This window comes from Protopterus annectens, chromosome 2.part0 (assembly GCF_019279795.1).
Source record: "Protopterus annectens isolate FY-2018-M chromosome 2.part0, PAN1.0, whole genome shotgun sequence".
In the NCBI taxonomy this organism is placed as follows: Eukaryota; Metazoa; Chordata; order Ceratodontiformes; family Protopteridae; genus Protopterus; species Protopterus annectens.
The window spans coordinates 1,149,405,089-1,149,428,975 of record NC_056728.1 but is presented as its reverse complement, the minus strand read 5'-3'; the positions used below and the strand labels follow the sequence as shown (position 1 = coordinate 1,149,428,975).

Genomic DNA, 23,887 nt, shown 5'->3' with positions numbered 1-23,887 from the left:
AGTCACAGTGTCAGTATCAGTGGCTGAACAGATAGCACACTTGCATTTAGTGCTGGAAAATCAGAAGGATGTGGGTTCTATTCTGACTCTAAGTGAATGGATTAGTTTTCAAATTGCTGGCACAGCATTGCAGCATTAGGGAGGTGCTGTGCTCCTGAGTGTGCCATCCTTTTGATGAGATGTTAAACCGAGGTCCCATCTGCTTGAGTTGGTGGTAGCTCAGGTGAATGTTAAAGATCCCACAGCACCTATCAACTGAAGTTTGTAGATGTCCTGGACAAATTTCCCCTATTAGTATAAATACCATTTTGGTTTTCTCCTGAAAAGAAGCCACTAGCCAAGTGGAACTAGCCCAATCAAAAAGGGTAAAATAAAATAAATAAATAAAATTAAGGAAAATGTTTTACTTGATAGTATAGCTGGATTCTCATAGACTTGTGTGAGTAAGAGACTGGGACTACCAGTGAGTGTAACTCATTAATAACTAAAATGCTCAATTACACTTCTTCAAAAGCTGCTGTTTACATATAAAGTAACGCATCAGCTCAATATAAGTGCTTTCACAAGGGGACAAGCCCCTTCATGCCTCCAAATTTATAAATACCTGCTCATTCTTTGTAAAATATTAGGGAGGGGAGATACTCCCCAAAACACTTACAGAAGTCTGAATGAATCACTTGTTTCACTCTAACATCAGCAAGTAAATGATTTACAAGATATTGCACACGAGGGAACACATGGGAGAGCCAAGTAAGAGTAAAGTGTCTGAGACATACCTAAATGTGATAACAGTACCTCAGTGCATTATTTATGTCAGAATTATACAGAGCAATTATGAATGGCATTAGTCATGTAGCAGTTTGTATCATTCTGCAGTTCAAATGCCATAAGAATGGTGTATATAAAGGAGCTACATTATATCTAATGTTAATGCATATTATGGACACCAGTTCAGTAGTATAATCTAACAGGATGAAGCCCTACAGTTAAGTACATCTCTAAGTACCTGAAGGGAAATTGCAGCCTTTTGTTGCTGGTGGTAGGCAAAGAAATACAGGAATGAGATTTACTAGCCAGGAAAGTGTTTGGTTCTGCATTTATAATTTAATTCTTCCTATAGTGCTCTGCCATTGAAACCATCCATTGCTGAACACAAAATGAATTTGGGGTAGTAGAAACAAATGACATTTCTTTCAATTAATCAAGGAAAATACTTACAATTTGCAGTTTAATGAATGTAGGGAACACTGGGTGTCTTATTTTCAGGCATAAGTTGCTGTAAGCATAATCCTTTGATTCATGCAAATGTCATAAGTGCCCAGCTGAAATGCTATGTGGTCCGAGTATTTATACATCCATACCACTTTCATGATTTTGCTAATTATGAAGAATGTGATGCTGTAGCTGTCAATCTTGACTGCATAGTCATTTTCCCAAGAAACACTTTCATGAAGAAAGAACATGGAGCATTGCCTTAAGATGATACATTATTGACAACTTGCTGCAGATGGATGAAGGCCTTACTATGACTGACATCTGATTAGGAATCCTGGCACTGGAACATCCAAACAGTGACAGAGATGAGTGAAGCGGTACGGACTGCTCATTTCTCTCTCTCTCTCTGGGGGGGGTGTATTTGCCAGGGAAGAACGGGATGGACCGATTTCTTTGGTAGACATCAGTTAAACCACCCCTCATGCACTGAGGTTGGGGGACGAGTTTGCTTGCTGTTGTGCTTCCCTTGTGGAAGTGACAGACCACTGCACACCCCATCTTCCCCCTAGAATAACTGATCATGTACAAGAATATAGAGTCTCTATGCAAAACAATTGAAGCGTATCTGATGTTTTCTTAAATGATGACCCCCTTCTCAAACCACCCTGACTTTCAGTGGTGAGGAAATGAGTCGATCAGTTAGTCAGAGTGTGCTGGCGATCAGTGCTGGGAAAGACGATGTTTTTCCCTTCACTGAATGATGGGCATATTATGATTATTAGCTATACTGGGAAGTATCCTTAAATCATCATTGACTATATTATAAACAGACTAGCATATTTAACTGACCAGACTTTTATTCGGTTAATTACTTAATTACTTTATATATTTTTGAGGATTTATTTATTTGTTGCTGGATTAAGAGGTTGCTCCACTGGATCTTTTTCAGCCCATATTCTGGAAGACATAACAACATACATTTACAGAAAATGTAGTAGATTTCTTCGACTAGTGATTATGTAAAGTAAAATAATGTTTTTACAGGTGTCACCACTCTATAAAACCATGTAATTTCATTATTTACATCCAGCAATGTATTGTGATGGCTACTATCACTGTCATAAGGGTTTGGTCAATAATCAGGCCTTTAGTAGTATACAAAATGGAATATGTGAGTTTCAGGATATGGATATTATTTTGCTGTCACTACAGAGAGATGGGATGGTTATTTCATGAGTGATAACATCAGAACAAGATGACAGTGCATACCTTCATGGGTGGTGATGTTAGTGCTAGTAACAAACACATGCGTTTATGAGTGATGACATTAGTACATGTAACAAGCACGTATCTTCATGGGTGGTGACATTAGTGCAGGTAGACAGTGCATACCTTCATGGGTGGTGACATTAGTGCTAGTAACAAACACATGCCTTTATGGGTGATGACATTAGTACAAGTAACAAGCACATGTATTCATGGGTGGTGACATTAGTGCTAGTAACAAACACATGCCTTTATGGGTGATGACATTAGTACAAGTAACAAGCACATGCCTTCATCGGTGGTAACATTAGTGCAGGTAGACAGCATATGTCTCCATGGGTGGTAACATTAGTGCACATGGAAAGCACATACCCCCATGGGTGGTTACATCAGTACAGGTAGAGAGTGCATGCCTCTATGGGTGATGAAATTAGTATGCATGGAAGCTGTGTATCTGTTCCCCTTAATCCAAGTCACTGGTACTGCAGACAAAAGCTCAACATCTGTGTAGATGGGTTAAATCTACTCTGCGGTATTATTGGTACTATGCAATCCTTTAATTACTGTCTTTAGAGTGGTAGTAGCTTTCCCAGTAGTCCAGGGGTAAAAGCTAGTAAACTAAGGGGAGCTGTGAGGGTGAATGGACAGAACCAGTTTGTGGCAAGTTGTTTTGACAAAGTACAGTAATGGTCGAATTCACCTGATTCACAATCCATTCATTTTTATCAATCATCATCATAACTAAACTGGCAAGTTTGCAAATTCTAGAGTTGATCACTTTATATTGGCTAAATACATACAAAGAGGCTAGTAGCAGCAATTGATTAAAGACTTTTAAGTGTTTGGACTGAATCATATCAGGATGTTTTTTGAGGTGATGTGGGGGTGGTTCTACTGCCCCAGTGATCATAAACCATCAGTTAAATTCTTGGTCTACTTCATAGACTGTAGGAGTTATCAGGTAGATCACTAATGACACAAAACAACTAGGCCGCAAATGAGAGGTGAGAGTAGCATTTATGATCAAGGAAAGATTGAAACCCATAGTTTTGTGAAACATATTTTTATTACTGCCATAAATAGTTAAACTAAGAATAAGTATAAGAACTATGTGAGAAGCTGAGGATATTGGTGGAGCTGGGGTGCTGATAGTTAATGGGAAATACATAAAGAGCATAAACGTTTTTAGTGTTGGTTTGTTGGAGGGATAGTAAATTGCTGATTCTTCACTACACAATAAGAAACATTTTCCATGTTCATCCAGTAAGACCACCAAGGTATTGTAGAGTTGTATCTGAGCACCTGGAGGTGGTTCAAAAGGTACTGCAGAGCACTACATCTTGTTTAAAAGGGTCAATCCACATAAGCAGACCCTAAGTGTAAAGGAAGACTATGATGCATGCACTGAAGGTATTACACAGATGGATTTGTATTTCTAATGGCATACAAATAAACACTACAGCATAGAACAGGCTCAGCAGAGCAGAACAAAACATTCACAGGTGCATCTAGTTAAAAAGCCATCCTACAATTAGCTGCCTAAATATAACTTGTAAAATTTAACCACTAACCATGTCTTCCACTGTTTGGACAACTGAGGACAACAGACTGACTTGAGAACAATCATAGTTCAGTTTTGGCATAATTAAAGAAAAAAGATGTGTCCAAGTTCTCCCCTTGATACATCCATAACCACGGACCTATCATGAACATCCAATGCATTTCTCTTTGTAAGCAGATAATGCATATGTCAGTGTGGGGATGCAAAACATTTTTTTTTGGTATTTTTATTTTATATATATTTTCAATCTCAGTCTTGTGAGATCTTTTGTATGTTTTGTTTCTTTTCAATGTTTTTGCTTTTGGAGTTATGAAGTACAATCATACATATGAGTATACGTTGAATTTTCAAAATGGAAAAGCATTGACACTTAAGTGATTGATGTCAGCATTTTGAAAAACAACATATTACAAAATTAAAAACATCTAAAAGAAAAATGATTGCAAAAGGAAACATACTGCTTCCTTCTGAGATCCAAACACCAAAATCACATCATACATTCAGACCAAATTTGTCTCAGTTGTGGTAGTTTTACAAACAGAGTTTTTCAAAGGTAAGATCCATGGCTATTGTTAGATTATAGCCAGCAGGCATTAGTTAGGTGGTAGGCACCACCTAGCTAATGCCCATTAACCCTAAATGCAATCGTGCACCTTACATTTGAAAAATCCATTTAAACAACGCTGCCATTAATCAAGGCAGCTTGGATGAGTGGGCGCGCACACACACACGCACATACACACACACGCACACACACGCATGTGCACACCAATACAGATGCACTGCACTACATCTATGCCGTCTTTTAACACTACTCTATCCCTAAACCACCCACAATCACCCAAACACTCCCAACTGCTAATACTGAAACCTTCAGAATATCTAAAGGTTTTCAATATTACTTTCCCAAACCCTCACTTACCTTACCTGTGCACATTTGATATTATATTAATCTGAAATCTTAAATTTTCAAAGGAAGGAATACTTGATCTCACTGCAGTCATTCACTCCATAAACAGTCAGCCAATTTGGCAGAGTGGTAAGTGGATAGATAGATGTACAGATATATATATATATATATATATATATATATATATTATATATATATTATATATATATATATATATAATATATATATGTATATATAATATATATAAAATATATGCGTGTGTGCTTAGAGAGTGTGTGTGTGTGTCTTTGTGAAAAAAAAGTATACATATATATATATATATATATATATATATATATATATATATATATATGTGTGCGTATAAAAGAACCACAATAGTTACACAAAGGTGTTTACATGCACAGAATCCAAATATCAATTGTATACTTCACCAAACACTCCGGCACTGGATAATAAAATACAAAGACTTTATTAGTAGAATTCAACAACCAGCACGCCAAAGCCTTGGTTAAGGTGAAACCATATTCTGCGTGGTGGTTGTTGAATTCTACTAATAAATGTATTTTATTATTGAGTGCTAAGAGTGGTTGGTGTGGTACTGTATATATATATATATATATATATATATATATATATATATATATATATATATAAATATATATATATATATATATATATACATATATATATATATATATATATATATATATGTATATGTATTTAATGAACCTGCTTTAGGGAGTTTTGCATATATAATACATAAGATTGTCTTGATTGATATATATATATATATATATATATATATATATATATATATATATATATATATATATTTATGTGTGTGTGTGTGTGTATATACGTATATATGGTTCCCCTTCACAATCCTGAATTACTGAATGCTCCCAATTCAGTAACTCGAGATTGTAAAGTTGAAAATGCAGAAGCACGAATCTGCATAAGCGCAAATTCAAATATCTCGAATTCGTGCTTATGCATGTCAGCTATGGGACAGGAAGTGTGTGAGTTGGGATGTTTTACAGAAGTGAAGGTAAGTGAGTGCATGTGTGTGTGTTTTGTAAGCTGTGCGTGTGGGTTAGGGTAGGGAGGTGGGGGAGTGTGAGTGTTGGATGTTTCTGTGTATGTGTGATGTGTTTGTGTGTGTGCGAGGCAGTTTAAAATGTCTGTATGTTTTTTTTTTTTTTTTGTGTATAAGTGCGATCTTGGAGTTAGACTATATAAGTAGGGGGGTGTGGGGGGTGCAGGGGGGCTTGCCCCCCTGCGTACATGTAGTGTAGGGCTTGTAGTTTATGTTATGTGGGTTGTATGGTGTGCGTGTTGTGCGGTGTATGTGCTCTGTATGTTCAGGTTTTTTGTTTTCGTGCTTGTGGGTTTCGGGATTTTTGTTGATTCGACTTTATAATTTCGAGTTACTGAATTTCGAGCATTCAGTAATTTGATATTATGAAGGGGAACTATATATATATATATATATATATATATATATATATATATGGGTCCTAGTCTGAATATCGAAAGTACGGTTAATCAAAACATACTTGAGCGAATTCAGTTTAACAAAAGTGCATTTTATCAAAAATGCACTTTTGCAAAAAACAAAAAGAAAAAAAAAACAACACGCAGTTTGCATGTAGATTTAGTTGTACATCAACATGTAGTGTTGATTGCACAACTAAGCAAAGTGTTGCTTATATCGTGGTACAGCAGGGATAAGGGCATATTCCTTTTTCCTCACTGTAGTGCGATCTCAGAGTGAGAATATTAAAGTGGGGGGTGTGGGGGGCACAGCCCCCCACATGGGGGTTCTGCATAAACATGAGTAGTATTTTATTTGTGTAGGTTTTTTGGCATGTTGTTTTTTTTTTTTTTCGCAAAAGTGCATTTTCAATAAAATGCACTTTCACGAAAGTGAGTTCGCTCGTGTACATTTCAGTGAAACATACTTTCGATGTTACAACATAGATGTCCATATATATATATATATATATATATATATATATATATATATATATATGGGTCCACTTTGTAATTTCGAAACTTCAAAACCTCGAACATCACAATCCCAAGGTTCAGATGTTCGAAGATTTGAAATCTCAAAACTGAACAATTGAGATCACCCAACAGTGCGATCTCGGAGTCGGTATATTTAAGTAGCGGGGGCAGCCCCCCCACATGGGTGGTGCAGGGGTGCTTGCCCCCCTGCAAAAACATGATTGCTAACGTTTTACTGTTTTAGTTTTTTTTTTTTTTTATTTTGAGATTTCAAGACTTCGAACATCTGAACCTCAGGATTGTGATGTTCGAAGTTTTTAAGTTTCAAAATTACAAAGTGGGCCCATATATATGTATGTGTGTGTGTATATATATATATATATATATATATATATATATATATATATATATATATATATATACATAAGGTAAAACAAGTCTTGCTGACTATAAAGCTGTTCTCAACCACAAACCAAGTAGTATGAATTATTCGAATAAAAGTCTATTTGGATTTTACACTGCTCTTTGCCATCTGCTTTTCATTGGTTTGCTGTGGTGCTGTTTTCTGCATTTTTTGTTTTTATATATATATATATATATATATATATATATATATATATAGGTGTGTGTGTGTGTGTGCATGCGCACGTGCCCATACACACACACACACACACACACACACACACACACAAGCACACAGGCATGCCTGCACACACTCACACACACACACACACACACACACACTCACACATGTGCAGACGCACACATGCGCACATACACATACGTGTACTTATGCCTGCACTATTTGCAGCAAATTGAAATGGTAGTAGAAGGCTCAGAGATAATAAAATGTTACACCAGATAGATTTTTTTGGATAAATCTGTAAATGTACAAATACTAAGTGTGTTAGAAAGCAGAGTGTAGAGGTACAGTAGGGGTGTGTGTAGGGTATGATTTAATTAGATACTGCAGCTTATCCAATAGTTTCCGAATCATATGAGTGAGGCTATGAAATGAGCCTTGTCTTCTTGTGGTAACCTGTTTATGTGATGTGAGCTGTGTGGCACCTTTAACAAGGAATGCAGGGTTATTATAGCTATTAGACAGCATGGAGTAGTTGCTGTTACCATGGAGATGGATTGGTTGCTAGTTTTCCCTTTTCTTGTTACTGGCACATCCTACATAAAATTTTTTTAAGTAAACTGTAGCACTGGTCACATATTAATTTTCATTATAATCAGCCATGTGAGCAAAACTAATGTTTTCAAAAGCAATGGAAGTTCTGTAGGCTAAGTGAAAGTTCCAAATATTTGTTTTGTTCAAAGAATATATTGTTCCTAACTTACTGACACTGCTTTTCTAATTGACTTATATGGTAGTCATGTTAAATTAATTTGGTTGTTTGTGTTTATTGTTGTCTAGTGAGTCAGGGATGTACTAAATCATCCACTCTTTGTGTATCCTTCACTATAATGGGTGTGTGTGTATTGCAGGTTTCCACCCCTACTATGCACAAATAGCTTTTCCGAGATGCATCCCAATATAAACGCAGATCTGAAGCAATTTAATTGAAATACTTTCTTTTTTCAAAATTACTAACATTGAGTAACTCAGCCTATTTAAGGAGTGTGATACTGAGCTCCAAAAAGGAGTAGCCTGTTCTGAACCTAGAAATGAATGACTGCTGACTTTCTTCCTTGCTAGGCCATTCGTAACTGTTACTACATTTTAGCAGCAGATGATTATACAAGTCTCATTTTCTGCACATTTTCTCCATCATTTTGCCAAAATTATTTATTTTGTTTTGTTTTGTTTTATGCTGTATTCCATTGTCCACCCAACTGCTGCAAGCATTCAGCTCTGTTCTCAGGCACCATCTATTCACCTTTTACAATTTATAGTGAACCTTCCGGCTCAGTGGAGGGCACAGCCTTAAACTTGCTACTTATTAATGTTAGGATACAAATGTCTTCCTTCAGGAGCTAGATATGGGTCACTCTCTCTTAATGAGGTTGGAGACAGAGATTGCACAAGCAGCATGGAATCCCACATTTCCCCACAAGACAGGACAGGAGTGTGACCATGTAGCTGCATCATCCTATTCTGCCCAGCTGACCTTTCCAGTGCCTCAGGTCATGTCCCAAACCCTAATTGGTGGTTGTGCAGATAGATATCCTGCTTCTGCACAATCAGACCAGCTTCACCAACATGTTTTTGTGATAAAGAACTATACTTAACAATAAATCACCCTGCATCACTACTGCTGTTGTGATTTATATATACATAATAATAAATCATAAGAGCAGTGGTGAGTGTAGGTTCTATTTTTTGCCAGAAGATCATATGGGTATAGAAACTGTCTGGTGAAGGAGGACCACTTACACACTCCCACACATTTCCCCTGAAATTCAACTATGACATTGTCTCTTCCCAGACAAAAGCACCCACATGTGCGCACACACACACACACACACACACACACACACACACACACACACACACACACACACACACGCACACACTTACACACTGACTGACACAGCTATTTCTGCCCTCCTCTGCCCATGCACTTCAACTGGCTCTTTGCTCTTTCCCTAACTGTCCTGACTTCTCATGTACTGTTGTCTGCACACGCCAGCCAGTTCCTGTCCACCTGATATGTTTCCTATCAAAGAATTATAATTCCCAGGCTGTTGTCTGCTTTGTTGAGTGTGTGCACTGCATACAACCCAGTGTTCTTGCAACCAGTGTCATATAACAGCATTCTTATGGTGCTTGAACTGTAACTTTTGATGTTAATTTTCGATTTCCTGAATTATTTTCATTCTATATCATGATGCTAAATGATGAAACTTGTTTAACAGAAGGGTAGCTTATGACATACCAGTTTTTTTGGGGGGGGTTATTGTGTTTTTTTACCCAGCTTTCTCAGAATCAGTAAGGTGATGAGTTAATTAATAGAAAATGTATTGGGATTGGAATGTGATTATTCTAATATATACTGAGTACGTAACACCCATACAGACTGATACTGGATACAAGCTGATTAAATAACCTGTACAAGCAGCAGTTTTATTGCTAGACAAGGCCACACGTACTTTGGAAAATTATCTGCTGTAAATTAAGGTTCTTCAGGTTTTTATGTCACTACAGTTACATCTCAGTCCTTAGTTTATGTCACTGCAAACAATTACAGCATAAATGAAAGTGTTCACAGATCAGAAATACCACATTCAATTATTTAAGGTAAGCTTAGCTTCTGACCACTGATCTTGCCACATCAGCAGAGGTGGCGTGCTTTCTCAAACGATATACAGCCTATACCACTCTGGTGACAGAGATGTAAGTTGTGTCACCTAGCCAGTCACCATAAGATACAAGATGTGCTTTTTTTAAAACAAAGCTTCTGTAATGAGTGATAATTGTTCATACAGCAGAATCTGTAGGCAGAAGGGAGAAAATTATATACACTATTTAAGGGAAAAACATCATCTAAACTGATTCAAAACACATCTCACAAGTACCTTTGCATTTTATATAAAATATGGTACTGCCACTGTCCAGGGAATGGAACAACCAGGAAGCCATATTTTGCAGCCATGGAATGTGGTCTGATGGGTCATAGTGTAGAGCTGTCTGTTGATAGACGCATACTACTGTGTAAATGCCATTTAAATCTGACATGTGGCTCAAACATACAAGAAAAATGCAGTATTTTAAGCTATCACGTCATACTTAGCAGTAAATGGCTATTCAGAAATTCACATGGACAGTGGCCTAATAAACAAATGAGTTAGGTTTAATTTTCCTTTACTGATTGCCTTTTTTATCTCAGGACTTGGTCAGTTAGGAATGAATGCTAACGCTGTACTACTAACATGAGTCATTCTTTTCTAACAACAGGTGTGCTCTGTTAGTTTTCTTGTTTCTACGGCTGATGATTTATACTAACAAATGACACCCATCTGGACAGACTTTTAAAAGTGCTTTAACTTTGCTACCTCAGAGGTTATATTTTAACATATTTGCATAATTCACTTTTCTTTCTATCTCTCTCTTTTTCCACTCCTCTCCTTCACTTTCTCTAGCTCTGATTTGTGATTTAATTTACTCCAGATTGGAGGAGCTGCAGGGTGCATCACCACCCCTCTGCAGTTCGCTTCATATCTTAGCCAAATGGACATCACTTTGCACTTCTTACAAGCACTGATGGAACCATAAAAAACACCATAAACTGCCTGTGAATGAGTTGAGAATGTTAGTCTGAGCTTCTAACCTTGATAAATGCCTTCATTTGAAATTCTATCGTCTCTTAACACTCTCCTTGGGGTCTCATTTTTAGAGGCCTCAATCTGTACAGCTGAGCAAAGGGTAAAATTCTAGGCTGCAGATTCATTTTCCAAGCTTCTTATGTTTATATGCTTCTATCCGCGTTCTTTTTTCTGAGCAAAACCCAACATGGTACAGAATGATAATTTGTTGCAGAAACTAATCATTTTTGCAAGTTATTTCCAAGTCACTGAGCACATTCGGCATGTGGTGTATAATTGTTAGCACACATAAGCTCATCTGTTCACCGTAAACACTACCGCACTTTGCATACTGTTACTGAGTCAAAGAGATGTAATTCTAGTACCTTACTGTAGGTCTGGTGATGATGAGGAACCTGAGAAACTTAGGTGAGGATTATGCTAAAGCTACATTTACCCCCATTTGTGCCTTTGTATTAAAGTTTGTTCTGCATTTAAAACAGGATTTTGGTATTTATGTGTGACTGAGAAAGTATAACTGGATTTATGTCAGTCAAATTCTGTGTTATTTTAGATAGGACAGTCATATATATTCATGGCAACCCAGTGGGTATATTGATCACAAGCCCCCCACCCCACCCCACACGACAATCATGTCTGGGCCAAGAACAAGGCAAGTAAAATATAATTTCCTGTGAAATGCAGCTCTTTTAATGTATAACAATATGAAATGGAACATTATGGTCACAGACAGAAAATATTCCTGATGCAGACCCTCGGATCAAAACATTTTAATAGACATATATTGAGACTTACTATTTTTTTATGAGATGCTAGAACTGTGTACCTTGTCAGACTTTGGGGTAAAGAAATTACACAGGTGGCAAATACACAGAATTATAGTTACCTATATGTTATATTTAAACAAATTATATAGAAAGCATCTCCTGCCATGAGAGATTTGTAAAAAGAATTACCAGGTTCGTAGCAGCAGCTCATTCTATGTATGAGTCACATTTAAGCTCTGAGAGCCAATTGCTTTCAACGATCAGCAAGCAAAAAAAGTGAGACAGGAAACAACTGAAGTCTGTACACTGAGCCAATATTTTAGCAACCTTTGCACACACAAATGTAATATGATCATGAAACTTAAATGCCATTGTGGGAATAAGTAAAGGAAACTGATGTTCTATCTGAAAAGCTTCCGTTGCTCCAGAGAACTGTCAAAAATGAAGACTAGAATGGAAGAGATTGGCATTATACCTGTAAAATCTGGCAAAGAGCTAACTAAATAACACTGACATACTCTTCTTAGAAATACAAAGTTATTAGTTACAAAACAGCCATAAAGAGAATGAAAAAATATCTGTATGCAGGCCGTGACAGAATTTGGTAAGTGATTGAACACTGTAATAAGTAAAGGTGTCATCGGTCTGAAGCAGATAACTACTGTAAAACTGTTTCCTAGTGTCTGCAAAGTTAAAATGATTAATTTTGTGTCCAAGGCAATACAAAAATAACATTGCTTTGTCTATTTCACTGTGCCCAATGGTCTGGCACATGCTGTCTATACAAATCTCACCTGACCTGACATCTCTCTCTCGTCATTCATTGGTTCGCAGTCTGCTTTGCTTGTGAATTCTCAGCTTTTCTCAGTTGCTTTTACTGGCTGTCTTCCTCTTGTACCTACTCATCTTTGTCAAACTCACCACTTATTCAAATGCTAGTGCACACCATCTGCCTCCTTTCCCGGATTAAAATTCTGGTGCTGTGAACATTCATTGAAATAAGGTTTCAGTGTTATCATCTCAATTCGATTGAATAAAAATATAAATAAAAAATATCGTAAAATCGTAATTCGCAAATCATAAAAATATCATAAAATTCGATTAAATGGAAGTTCGATCTACTGAAGTAGACATATATATATATATGTGTGTGTGTGTGTGTGTGTGTGTGTGTGTGTGTGTGTGTGTGTGTGTGTGTGTGTGTGTGAGTGTGTATGTGTGTAGGCCATTTCTGCAGATTATGCTCGGGACTGGATGCTTTTTAGCACTTAGGTTTGCAGTCATGGTAACACGATTTTTACATGTAATTCTTCCTGTTAATCTCAGTTTTTTGTCAATCCACCTTTGTTGTGTTCCCTACCACAGTCACATTAACTGGTATAGAAGTGTGTAAACCTTCTTCTAGTTTTGTGGCCAAAATAAATCTCAACATTTTTAAATGGAATATTATGCTGTCCCCTGGCTTCACTGCCTTGATCATATGGTTGTTTGATCCTTACTGCCAGAAACAGCTTTTAAACTCAATGTTGATTTTTGTATGTATTGTTTTTAGTCATGGATATTATTTCCTGACCAGCAGTTATCATTCTCATTCAGCTACCATGACCTTTATGAAGATATTGAAAATGGAAGGACCAGACCTTTTAAAAACCCAGAAGAACTCATCTTAAGATGCCACCATTATAGGATCATAGGATCATAGGAAGTTACTAGGATAATGGCCCTAGGGGCCTTACAAGCCTAGCCAAGTTCTACCCTTCTTTCCATGATCTGCACCTACTGCTCATGTCCAAGAGGGACACAGGTGGATTAATTAGGGTGAATTTATGCTTACACATCCAATCTTTCAGATTGGATTTGAAGAGGGCCAGTGAGGTGCTCTGTTTGACATGAAGTGGGAATCTGTTCCAAAGGTGTGGTAACCTCTGGGAGACAAATATTTTCCCCACTAGCAGGTTCTATTAATATCACATGCCAGGTTAAGGTCTTTAGAGTGAGTTGCATTTGTATGCGAGAAGGCCCATGGGAACTCAAATTAGAAGAATGTGACCTCATGTGGCAAATTCATACTTTTGCTCACATACCACCTGGTTTAAACGAATATGCCTCAAGTAAATGTATGTTAAAGCTTAAGGCTTTCTAGGTGAATAAAGGACATAACACCATTCAAAGTGACTTGTAACATTCCCTGTTTTTTTACGTTTCTTTTATAAACTGAACCTTTTAGGATGTGTCCACGTATATGTTATAATGTTATATCACATATTATAAATTTTGCGTAGATTATTTTATTTAGCTATTAAGTTATTTATTTATTTAATATTTATTATGAGCATATACCTATTTACATCTACTATGAGTATATATTAACTTTTAGTGTTTAGGGGTTACACAAAGATGAGGTGACATGATATATTGTATGTCATGTCAAACCACAGTGTCAAGTCAAAATGTTTTCATATGTTTTTATATGTAATATTCAAAAGTTTGTTAATTTTATGTATTTTATGGGTGTTGTACCTTTAAAGTTATACTGTTTTAATTGATTTTTTAATTTAATTGGTCTTAATTAATTGATTGCAATACATATTAAATGTATTGTGTTGTGTTGTCTGAAGAAGTTGGGGTATGTGCCCCGACAAAAGCACTTACAATTAAAGTGTGGAGTGTGGAGTCAACAGCCAGCTTGCCTTTGTTGTGGTTTACCAGTTTGCTGAATTGTGTAGTTTTAAATCATTTGGAGATTCTATGACTGCTCCCAGTTTGTAGTCATCAGCAAACTTTGTCAGCCGCAGACTTTTAGTTTTTGCTTGCACTTCTGAGAAATAGATTCCAAAAAGCAGAGATTCAAGGACTGATCACTGTGGAACAACAATGGTTACAGGTCTGCTGTTGGAGGTGGATTCCCCTATTTTGACTCTATGTGTTCCATCAGTAAGCCAGTTAGTGACCCATGTAACGATATAAGGGTTGATACCTAGATGGGTGAGTTTGTCAATGATGCCTAAGTGGGGGATAGTGTCAAAAGCCTTGGCTAAGTCTATGTAGGCTGTATGCACATATTTCCACTCACCCAAGGCCTTGGTGACTGTCTCAAAGAAATCCACCAGGTTTAACAGGCATGATCTCCCTTTGACAAATCCAAACTGAGTAGGGTCAAGTGTTTGGAGATTAATTATATCTTTGATGATAAGGTCCATGATGATTCACTCCATGGCCTTGCAGATAAGGCTAGTCAGGCTAATAGGTTTTTAGTTCCCAGGGTCAGTGGAAGCACCACCTCTGTGCAAGGGAATAATGGTGGCCGTTTTCTATTCAGCTGGGATGAAGCTGGTGTCTAGACTATGACTGAAAAGAGTACCCAATAGTGTTGCTAATTCTTGTTGGATCTCATGTAGAATGCAGCCTGGGATGCTATGAGTTCCCACAGATACTGTGTTTTTGGCCTTTGAGAGGGCATTTATGACCTGCTCTTTAGAGATACAAGGTAGGGGACAGGTGGTAGGGATGTCATAGGATACATGAGCCAGGGGAGTGAAGATTTCACTGAATCTGTCAGCCAACAGGTTAGCTATGTCCACAGGCTCAGTATATGTGGTATCATTAAGTAAAACTTTGGCACAAATCTGGGCCTTTCCTTTTAGGTTATGGATGTAATAAATAACACCTTATGGTTGCCCTTAGTTGAGGAAGCTAATTTGCACTCGTAGTTTGTTTTGGAGGACTTCACAAGAGGTCTTATTTGCTTGTTTAAGCTGAGGAGGGGGTGTTTCCTGTTTAGGGTGAGGAGGGGGTGTTTCCAGTTTAGGGTGAGGAGGGGGTGTTTCCAGTTTAGGGTGAGGAGGGGGTGTTTCCAGTTTAGGGGTCCCTCCTTCTTACTCTTAGACAGTCATTTCTTCCTCTTGTTATAAAGTTTGTTAATGGCAGTTGTCCACCAGGCAGGTTTACTCTTCCTTGAGGAGCTTGTTTTGGTTCAATCATGTGTAGCCAATTCGATGCAGTTATACAGATGTTTGTATAAAGCATTGGTGTAGAACTCAGCCTCTTTGCCAATTCCATTGGGTGGGGTCAGTGAAGCTATTTATACCATCTCATAAGAGGTTATAATCTGCTTTGGAGAAGTTTTTTAGTTTAATTGCTGCTGAGGGGGCAGGTTTGATAGTTACTTCAAATGATACTGATTTCTGGTCAGATCTCAACAGGGAAGACCTCACAGTGGGGGTTCTACAGTGCTCCCCCATATTGGTAAACACCAGATACAGGATACAACCAGCTGGTCCACATATTGGAATTAAGAAAGTCAAGGAACCTTTGGGCAAGTGAATTTGAGCACAAGTAATTTACCCAGTCAATGGATGGTTAGTTAAAGCCGCACAAAACCATAGTCTTCAGATGTATCATGATAGACTCAAGTAGATCCAAATAGGCAGAGTGGGTGCCCTGATTCATGGCAGGAGTTAATGGCATTCTCTCACCATCTTTCTCTGCCAGTGGTCAAAGTATTTCTAAGTGGTTATGTAGTGCACCAACCAAACTTGTAAATAAATACATACATCTGACACTTTGAATTCCATCTGCCTGCTCTACGGGGTTTGGCATGTGACCTTTCCAAAAGAGTTTAGAGGCTTTATTAAAGGACTGATTTCCTCATCAGTACTCCATACAGCTGCTTAAAGGAACCTGTATGGAGGGGGAATTAACTAGAATGCAAGCATCAAAGGTGAGAGAGGGTTCATCATCAAGGTGAGTACGGTATTATTGCGCAAAATTAATGCTAAGCTTCATTAGCAGTATAAGCCTGTGGATTTTGAAAGAGCAAAGATAGCAGAGCATTTGATCATTTTAGGACTGGACAGATAAACTGAGGAACATGCAGTTTGAGGACATGTTGTATACGTGACAGTACAAAGAAGCACTGCCAAATTAAGCCAATAGTGGAACAACTCATAACGGCAGCTGCCTGCTGATGCACGTATCATGCCTGCTTACATTTACTGTGAAGCATAACAAGTTAAGACTGAGGAAAAATGAAAATGTAAACCTGTGACTGGGCGTATGACATGGATACTGTTGTTTCATATCCAACAGCACACTGGCTCTCATACAATAAAACTAGCTTCATGATGTGTGTGCTGCTCAGTGCATGTTATGTGAAGAGATGTTGCCCAGACTAGAGCCCAGATGCCTCTGTTGACCACATACATATATATTTTGCACTTGATATTCTAGCTGGGTGTTGAGATCAGTGACTAAGTGGTAGAACCAGTCAGATGATCTCAGCATAGCCTCATTAGCTTCATCATTGAAGTACCTGAGATAGCGCTCATGTCCAGAGCCAGGTGGATAGCAGAAACCAAAGTCGTGTCTGCTCAGACATACTGGTTACAGTCTTGCATCAAAGTGTACAGAAGTTCAGTGCTAGGAATGTTGATGAGGCAGGTAAGGTCTATAATACGACCTTGACTGCTTTTCTCAGTCTTCTAGCCTCATGTTGAATCTAGATGACTCAAATTTGTGCAACATAAGTCATGGTATGATCTAGAGCCCTGTAAGCTGAGAGGAACCAGATGGAGGCTAGTTTTTAGATGATACAGCATTGTCTGCCTGAAGATAAACTTTTTATTAGATGAAAATTTTCTGTCGGTTAGGTTGAGATCCCCCAGAAATGTTTTTGTACTGTCCTGTGAGATCTCTATGGTGACAAATCATCTAGCAACTCTGTTCCAGGTTGTGAGCAGGCGAATATACTTTAGCTACCCAGAACTTTGCCAGTATGCTTGCCTTAATCAGGTTAAGTGCTTGCCTAAGCACACACTCTGAGACATATCATGGCCTTGCTGATGACCTACCTTCTTGGTCGTGATGTGCTGTCCTCTTCCTAAGACGAAGAGGAGGGATATGTGTTTCAGTGGTGAAGCAGAGGTATAAAGCCCTGACTATTACCCAAGTGAATTTGAGCCTGCACAACCTTGTATGGTAAAAAATAGGAATGTTGAGTCTTCCCCTGCTCATATCACCCTTCACAGAGGAGTATGGGGTAATATGCTGATGTAAGCATGTTCTTAATGTAGTCCCATTTGAGACAACAACTAAGAACAACAGCTGTGCTAGAATTATGGCTGGACCTGGGAGGTTCTACTACTACTTGGGAGGGAGCAATGCCCACTCTTTGTCCTACCTAATGTAGGCATGTCCTTCTAAGAGAGCTTTAGCATACATGGCTCTGGGAGGGAGGTAGGGACTCCACAGCAGAGACAAGCCTATACATCTCTGGTAGCTCTCTGGCTACAAAACCTGCTTGGAGAGATAGGGAAACAAATGGCAGCCCCAGCTGGAAGGTTATCTGGTTAACTCTGCAATGACTATGCAGAAGATACGATATAGATCTTTGCAGTTTGTCTCTCTCTCTCTCTCTCTCTCTCTCTCTCTCTCTCTCTCAAGCATGATATTTTATAAAAAAAATTGTGAGAGACAGGAGATAAATAAGAGGAAAATGAGGGACATAATACAATTATCTAAACAGTTGTTTTTACCACACTGCTGGTAGCCATACCTCTCAACTGTGTAGAGTTTTGTAAGTTTTAATGTCTTAAGAAGACATGAGCAGCTGGACTTTTTTTCCTGTAGGGTTTTGCTCAGTTTACAACAGGCATACTGATTGTGTTGTCCAATCAATATGCTCATTCTGGAGTACTAATTTCTCTTTATTGTATAATAAGGGTTATCATAATGGTTAATGTCTTTACCACACAAATACAAGGAACAGGATTTGACTCTGACATTTGGTTATTACAGACTGATTGCCTAGTATTACCCATGAGCATATAAGGTACTCAACACTTCAGCAGAAGCACACACCCCTACGTGGACTGCAAAAGAAAAAGAAAATTTTACAAATATAGTGTAGTTATGGCTAGTGGTAAAGCTATACACAGCAGTGTGAAACAGAGAAACTGAGTCATTAATTCACATTGTATTCATTTGTAATATGCAAGTGCCAGCCAACTGAATGTTTAAGTTAACTGTTTTTTTTTTTTTTGTTTGCTTTTTGTTTTTTTAGGGTCCCTCTGGTCCAAAGGGTGAAAAGGTCAGTAAAAAATAAACATTTTCTTCTGTTTTAATCAGTTATGAATAGTTAACAAATTACTCAGGCTTGCACATTTAGAGTATATTTTTGTTAATGCATTAAATATATTGTGTTTTTTTTCCTTTTTTTTAGGGTGACCAAGGTGACCAAGGCCCACGGGTATGCTTCTTTCTATTGAAATTTTTGCATGCTTGTGTATTCATCTTTTTATACCTTAGCATGATACATAGACTCAGAACAGATTCATTTATCTAAGTTTCTTGTGGAAATGCTCCACAATATATGGTTTTGCCTAAAATGTAGTTCTTACAAAGCAGATGTAAACATTAAGAACTGTACAGCTTCTTAGCAGATGACATTAGTACATGCTGCTGGCTAGCACAGCACACTACATTGTTAGACCTTTTTAATCACTAATCACAGCAACATGTACCTGCCTCACAACCTGACAGCCTTTCCACCTGAAGGCAGTTGCAGACCAACATCAGTTTTATTCAGAATCCACCAGAGAGCAAGAACAAAAGATGAAATGTAGACTACAATGGTAAGTTAATCCACACCAACGGCATGCTCTGATGCTAATGTAAACAGTCAATATTAATATATAGAAGCCCTAGGGATGGGGTTACAATGTAACTGGCTAGACTATGGTTAGACATATTATATCTGCTACATTCATGTGTTACAGAGAATATATATGCGGCTTAAGTAGTGCAGGTCTAGTCAGCTCAGTTATGCATCAAAAGTGCATTAAAGATCATCATAGAGAAGGGTCATCCTTTCAAGATGAACTCAGCAATAGTAGAATACAGCTTCACAGTGCAGCATGACGATGATGATGGTGATGACAATGAGCTGAAAACAAACTATACCCTGTAGATAAGGGTACAAGTCCTACAAACTCCAATTAAATGCTGTGCACTTCTCATATTCATACCAAACCTCCTTTTCTGTGTCTCGCCTGAAAACAGACATGATTGGTTAATAAATATTATTTAGTTACAGATAATAAGCAAATAATTTACAGAAAGTGTTTGCTGTTGTATATAACAAGTCCCACTGTGTCCACTGACATCCCTGTGTATTAAGTAATAGGTTATCTGTATATAACAGACTAATGACCTGTTGGCTGCATTACGTTTCAATGTCTGCCACATGCAGTTGCTGTGGGGTGCATATAGTTCACACACATGAAAAAGAAGCATTTCCTTTCACACTTGTTGTCATAGCTGAGTAGTTAATGTTCAGGTCTAGATGATCCAGAGATTGTTTAGAATGATGATAGCATCTGTGCACTCCACTAAAATACTGTGATTCATGAAGGGGAACAGGTACGTCACCTAGGTCTTCTCCTTTTTAATGTTCAGCTACATGTATTAGCAGTTTAAGGACTTCCCAGACAGGATACAGGATTTTCAGAATATGAGATTGGCTAATATATAATGTAATGAGTCATGCAGCTTAATATTCCACACACACACACACACACACACACACACACACACACACACACACACACACACACACACACACACAATATATATATATATATATATATATATATATATATATATATATATATATATATACTTATGATATAGACCCTTACTAATCTACCAAAATTTCAGTCACACCACAATATGCCTATCTGATTTCCCGTTCATGAATTTTGCACATCTTCTGATTACTTTATTTTATTTTATTTTTGTTCCTTACACTGCTATTCTAAAATCATATCTAGGCTGTTCAACTGTGTTACTTTGGATATTAATACCTCTTCCCTTACTTCTGCAGCATCTAGAGTTTTTAGTTGTCAGAATCTCTTTTGGACATCATTAACCTGTTACAGACCAGCTCCCCTATTTGATGTTAGTGGAACACCATTATACCATGACCCCCCATTAATATTCCAAAACGTGCACGCTTATTGGCCAGCGTGCACGTTGTAAATCGACTTATACTAATGGAAAAAGGTCCAGTCGCCCGGACTTTTTCCATTAGTATACGTCCCTTTTAAAACACTGTCTCGCTATGTTATAGGAGTTTAACATAGCGACACAGGTTTAAAAAAAGCAATGGAGATCTCCGTTGCTTTTTTTAAAGCTGTCTCGCTATGTTAAACTCCTTTAACATAGCGACACAGTGTGTAAAAAGCAACGGAGATCTTGCTTTCTCCGTTGCTTTTTTTTTTTAAACCTGTCTCACTATGTTAAATGGGTTTAACATAGCAAGACAGCTATAAAATAAGCAACCCATTTAACATAGCGAGACAGGTTTTAAAAAAAAAGCAACGGAGAAACAAGATCTCCATTGCTTTTTACACACTGTGTTAAATGGGTTTAACATAGCGAGACAGCTTTAAAATAAGCAACGGACATCTCCGTTGCTTATTTTAAAGCTGTCTCGCTATGTTAAACCCATTTAACATAGCAAAACAGTAAAAAGCAATGGAGATCTTGCTTTCTCCGTTGCTTTTGGCCACAGCTCTGATGTACTGCGTAGGCATGCGCAGTACATCAGAACTGCCGCGGATACCAGACAGCTGCGGAAGGGCAGCAAAGAGGCATTATACAATGCCATTATTTAAGAAAAGTAATTATTTCTTTTCTTAAATAATGTCATAGTATAATAGCAATAACCCACTTCTGGGTGTGGGTAATGCGGGATTTACCCACGGTTGTCTTTGTTTGGTAAATCCCGCATTACCCACACCCAGGCATGGGTTATTGCTATAATACCCACTAATTCCTTGACTTTGACTAACTACTACATGCTCCCTGCTTTCTGTTATGTAAGTTATTTCTTTGATTGAATAGTTCATCAGTACATCTTCAAATGCAGTCTTTCCTGCTTCTCTGAATTGTATTTAGTAAATACATCAGCAATCTCAGAGTGCAGGACATCAGCAATCTCAGAGCACAGGACATCAGGAGTCACAGAAAGCAGGACCTTTTACTGTGCTTGTATCTGTTTATGAGGTCATAATGATGTGTTCATGGCCTTACAGAAAAGACTGGTGAGTATGCCAGGTCTGTAGTTGCCATGGTCAGTCATCCCATTGGGGTGTGGGATGACTATACATCTGATAAGAATCTAGTGAGAGGTTGTGATTGAATAGACTTAATAAGAAGTCAGACAGGCAGTGTTTAGTGCTGGCAAGATGACAAACTTGTACTCTTATCAGGACCCATGGAGATAGTATTTCAGCCTTGGAGAGAGCACTTAGGACTTGCTCGGAAATAATTTGGGGTGGTTCAGGCAGGTTAATATCCTGAGATTAATTTTGGGGGGATTGGGAGATAAAGTTTGAGTTGAATTTGTCCACTAATATGTTGGCAATCTTCTGGGGGATCCAATATATTATATTTTGTATTAACTCAAAGTATTTTTGGTTGTTATTCCTTACATTCCTGACACAGTTGGAAAAGGCTTTATGGTTATCCTTAGCTTGGGTGATGACTTGAAATTCACATTTGCTCTTGGAAGGTGCTTTCTGCATGCAGTTGTCCTCAAGTTAGAATTTTTTAGGGATCTCTTGCTTGGTTTGATGTCCCACATAGTTGATGCCAGCTGAACTGTCACTGATAAACTGGCCCTAGATGTGCAGGTGAGTGCAGGTGTTAGACCGTCTCTACCCTGCACTGAACCAGTGTCCTTGCCAGGGCTGGTTACTCTGTTTTTTCTGTTGCTTGTTGGTATGAACTATTGCCTTCCCCAATGACCCTAATTTGGACAAAGTGGCTAAAGGAAAACAAATGACTGCATAGAGCAACACCACTGCACACACATACACACACAGAGTTACATCCTAGATCTTGTCAGGAAGGCACGATCATCTTTAGCCCATAAGTGTGCTACACTTACTAACATTCAGGCCGTACAACAGGCTACAGTTCCCAGGTTGTCTTGCCATTTATAGCAGCCCATACTCTTCTCTTGTGCATGCCAAGAAATGATCATAAACAGTGCAGATGTTCATCAGTGTCTGGGACTATAGCTTTCTCTACTTATAGACAGAGATATGATTCCAACATCCAAGACCTTAAATTAAGTAAATTAATTGTCTGAGACCCTCAAGGAGTCTATTGTCCAAGAACAGTAGTCAGATTTCAAATTTCCCATGCAAATATCTAGTTGTAATTTAGGTTCAGATAATGAGACAGTTTTGGATATAATGTGAAACTCTTTTCCGTAACTTTAAGCTCACTTAGGTAATATTTTTATCATAGCTCATATATGGTATATATAATAGATTATCTAAGAGTAAGAACATTTATCTGAGCTTCAGGCAATAAGTGGAATAACAAACAAAAAAATCAATATTCATATGTGGGATGAAATATTATTTAAGGAAAATAAAATGCTAATATACAATGTGGATACAACTGCGGTGGTGGTGCTGCGGTAGCGTTGTCACCTCATAGCAAGACGTTGTCCCATTCGATTCTCAGCTAGAGCGTCTTCTGTGTGGAGGCATACGTGAATGGGGTGTGCCTTCGTTAAAGGTTGTGCGTCAGGGCTGGTAACCCGGTACGTAAAAATCCGCTACCAATCATTAGCGGACCGGAGTTCCGCTGTGGCGACCCCTAACTGGGAAAAGCCAAAAGACACAAACAAACAAATACAATGTGGATACAATGGTCCTTCTACAAAAGCCTAAACATTATGCCTCATCTAATAACTGAGTATTCAACTTAAGTAGGAGAACAAATAAAAATCGTCATCACATTTGTATGTATTAACTTCTGATCCAGAAATTAAACAGATTGTTGGTGGTCATTCACTTAACCTAGAACATA

The 23,887-nt window shown here is 38.0% G+C and overlaps 1 protein-coding gene across 2 annotated transcripts in view; it reads left to right on the top strand.

The window, feature by feature from the left end:
- The window catches only part of COL25A1 (collagen type XXV alpha 1 chain), a 1,631,546-nt gene that overhangs the window by 956,259 nt on the left and 651,400 nt on the right, over positions 1-23,887 (top strand). For both annotated transcript variants that reach the window (XM_044061344.1, XM_044061342.1), the window contains exons 5-6: positions 19,062-19,088; positions 19,221-19,247. In XM_044061344.1, the coding sequence (XP_043917279.1) occupies positions 19,062-19,088; positions 19,221-19,247 (54 nt within the window). The remainder of the gene's footprint in view (positions 1-19,061; positions 19,089-19,220; positions 19,248-23,887) is intronic.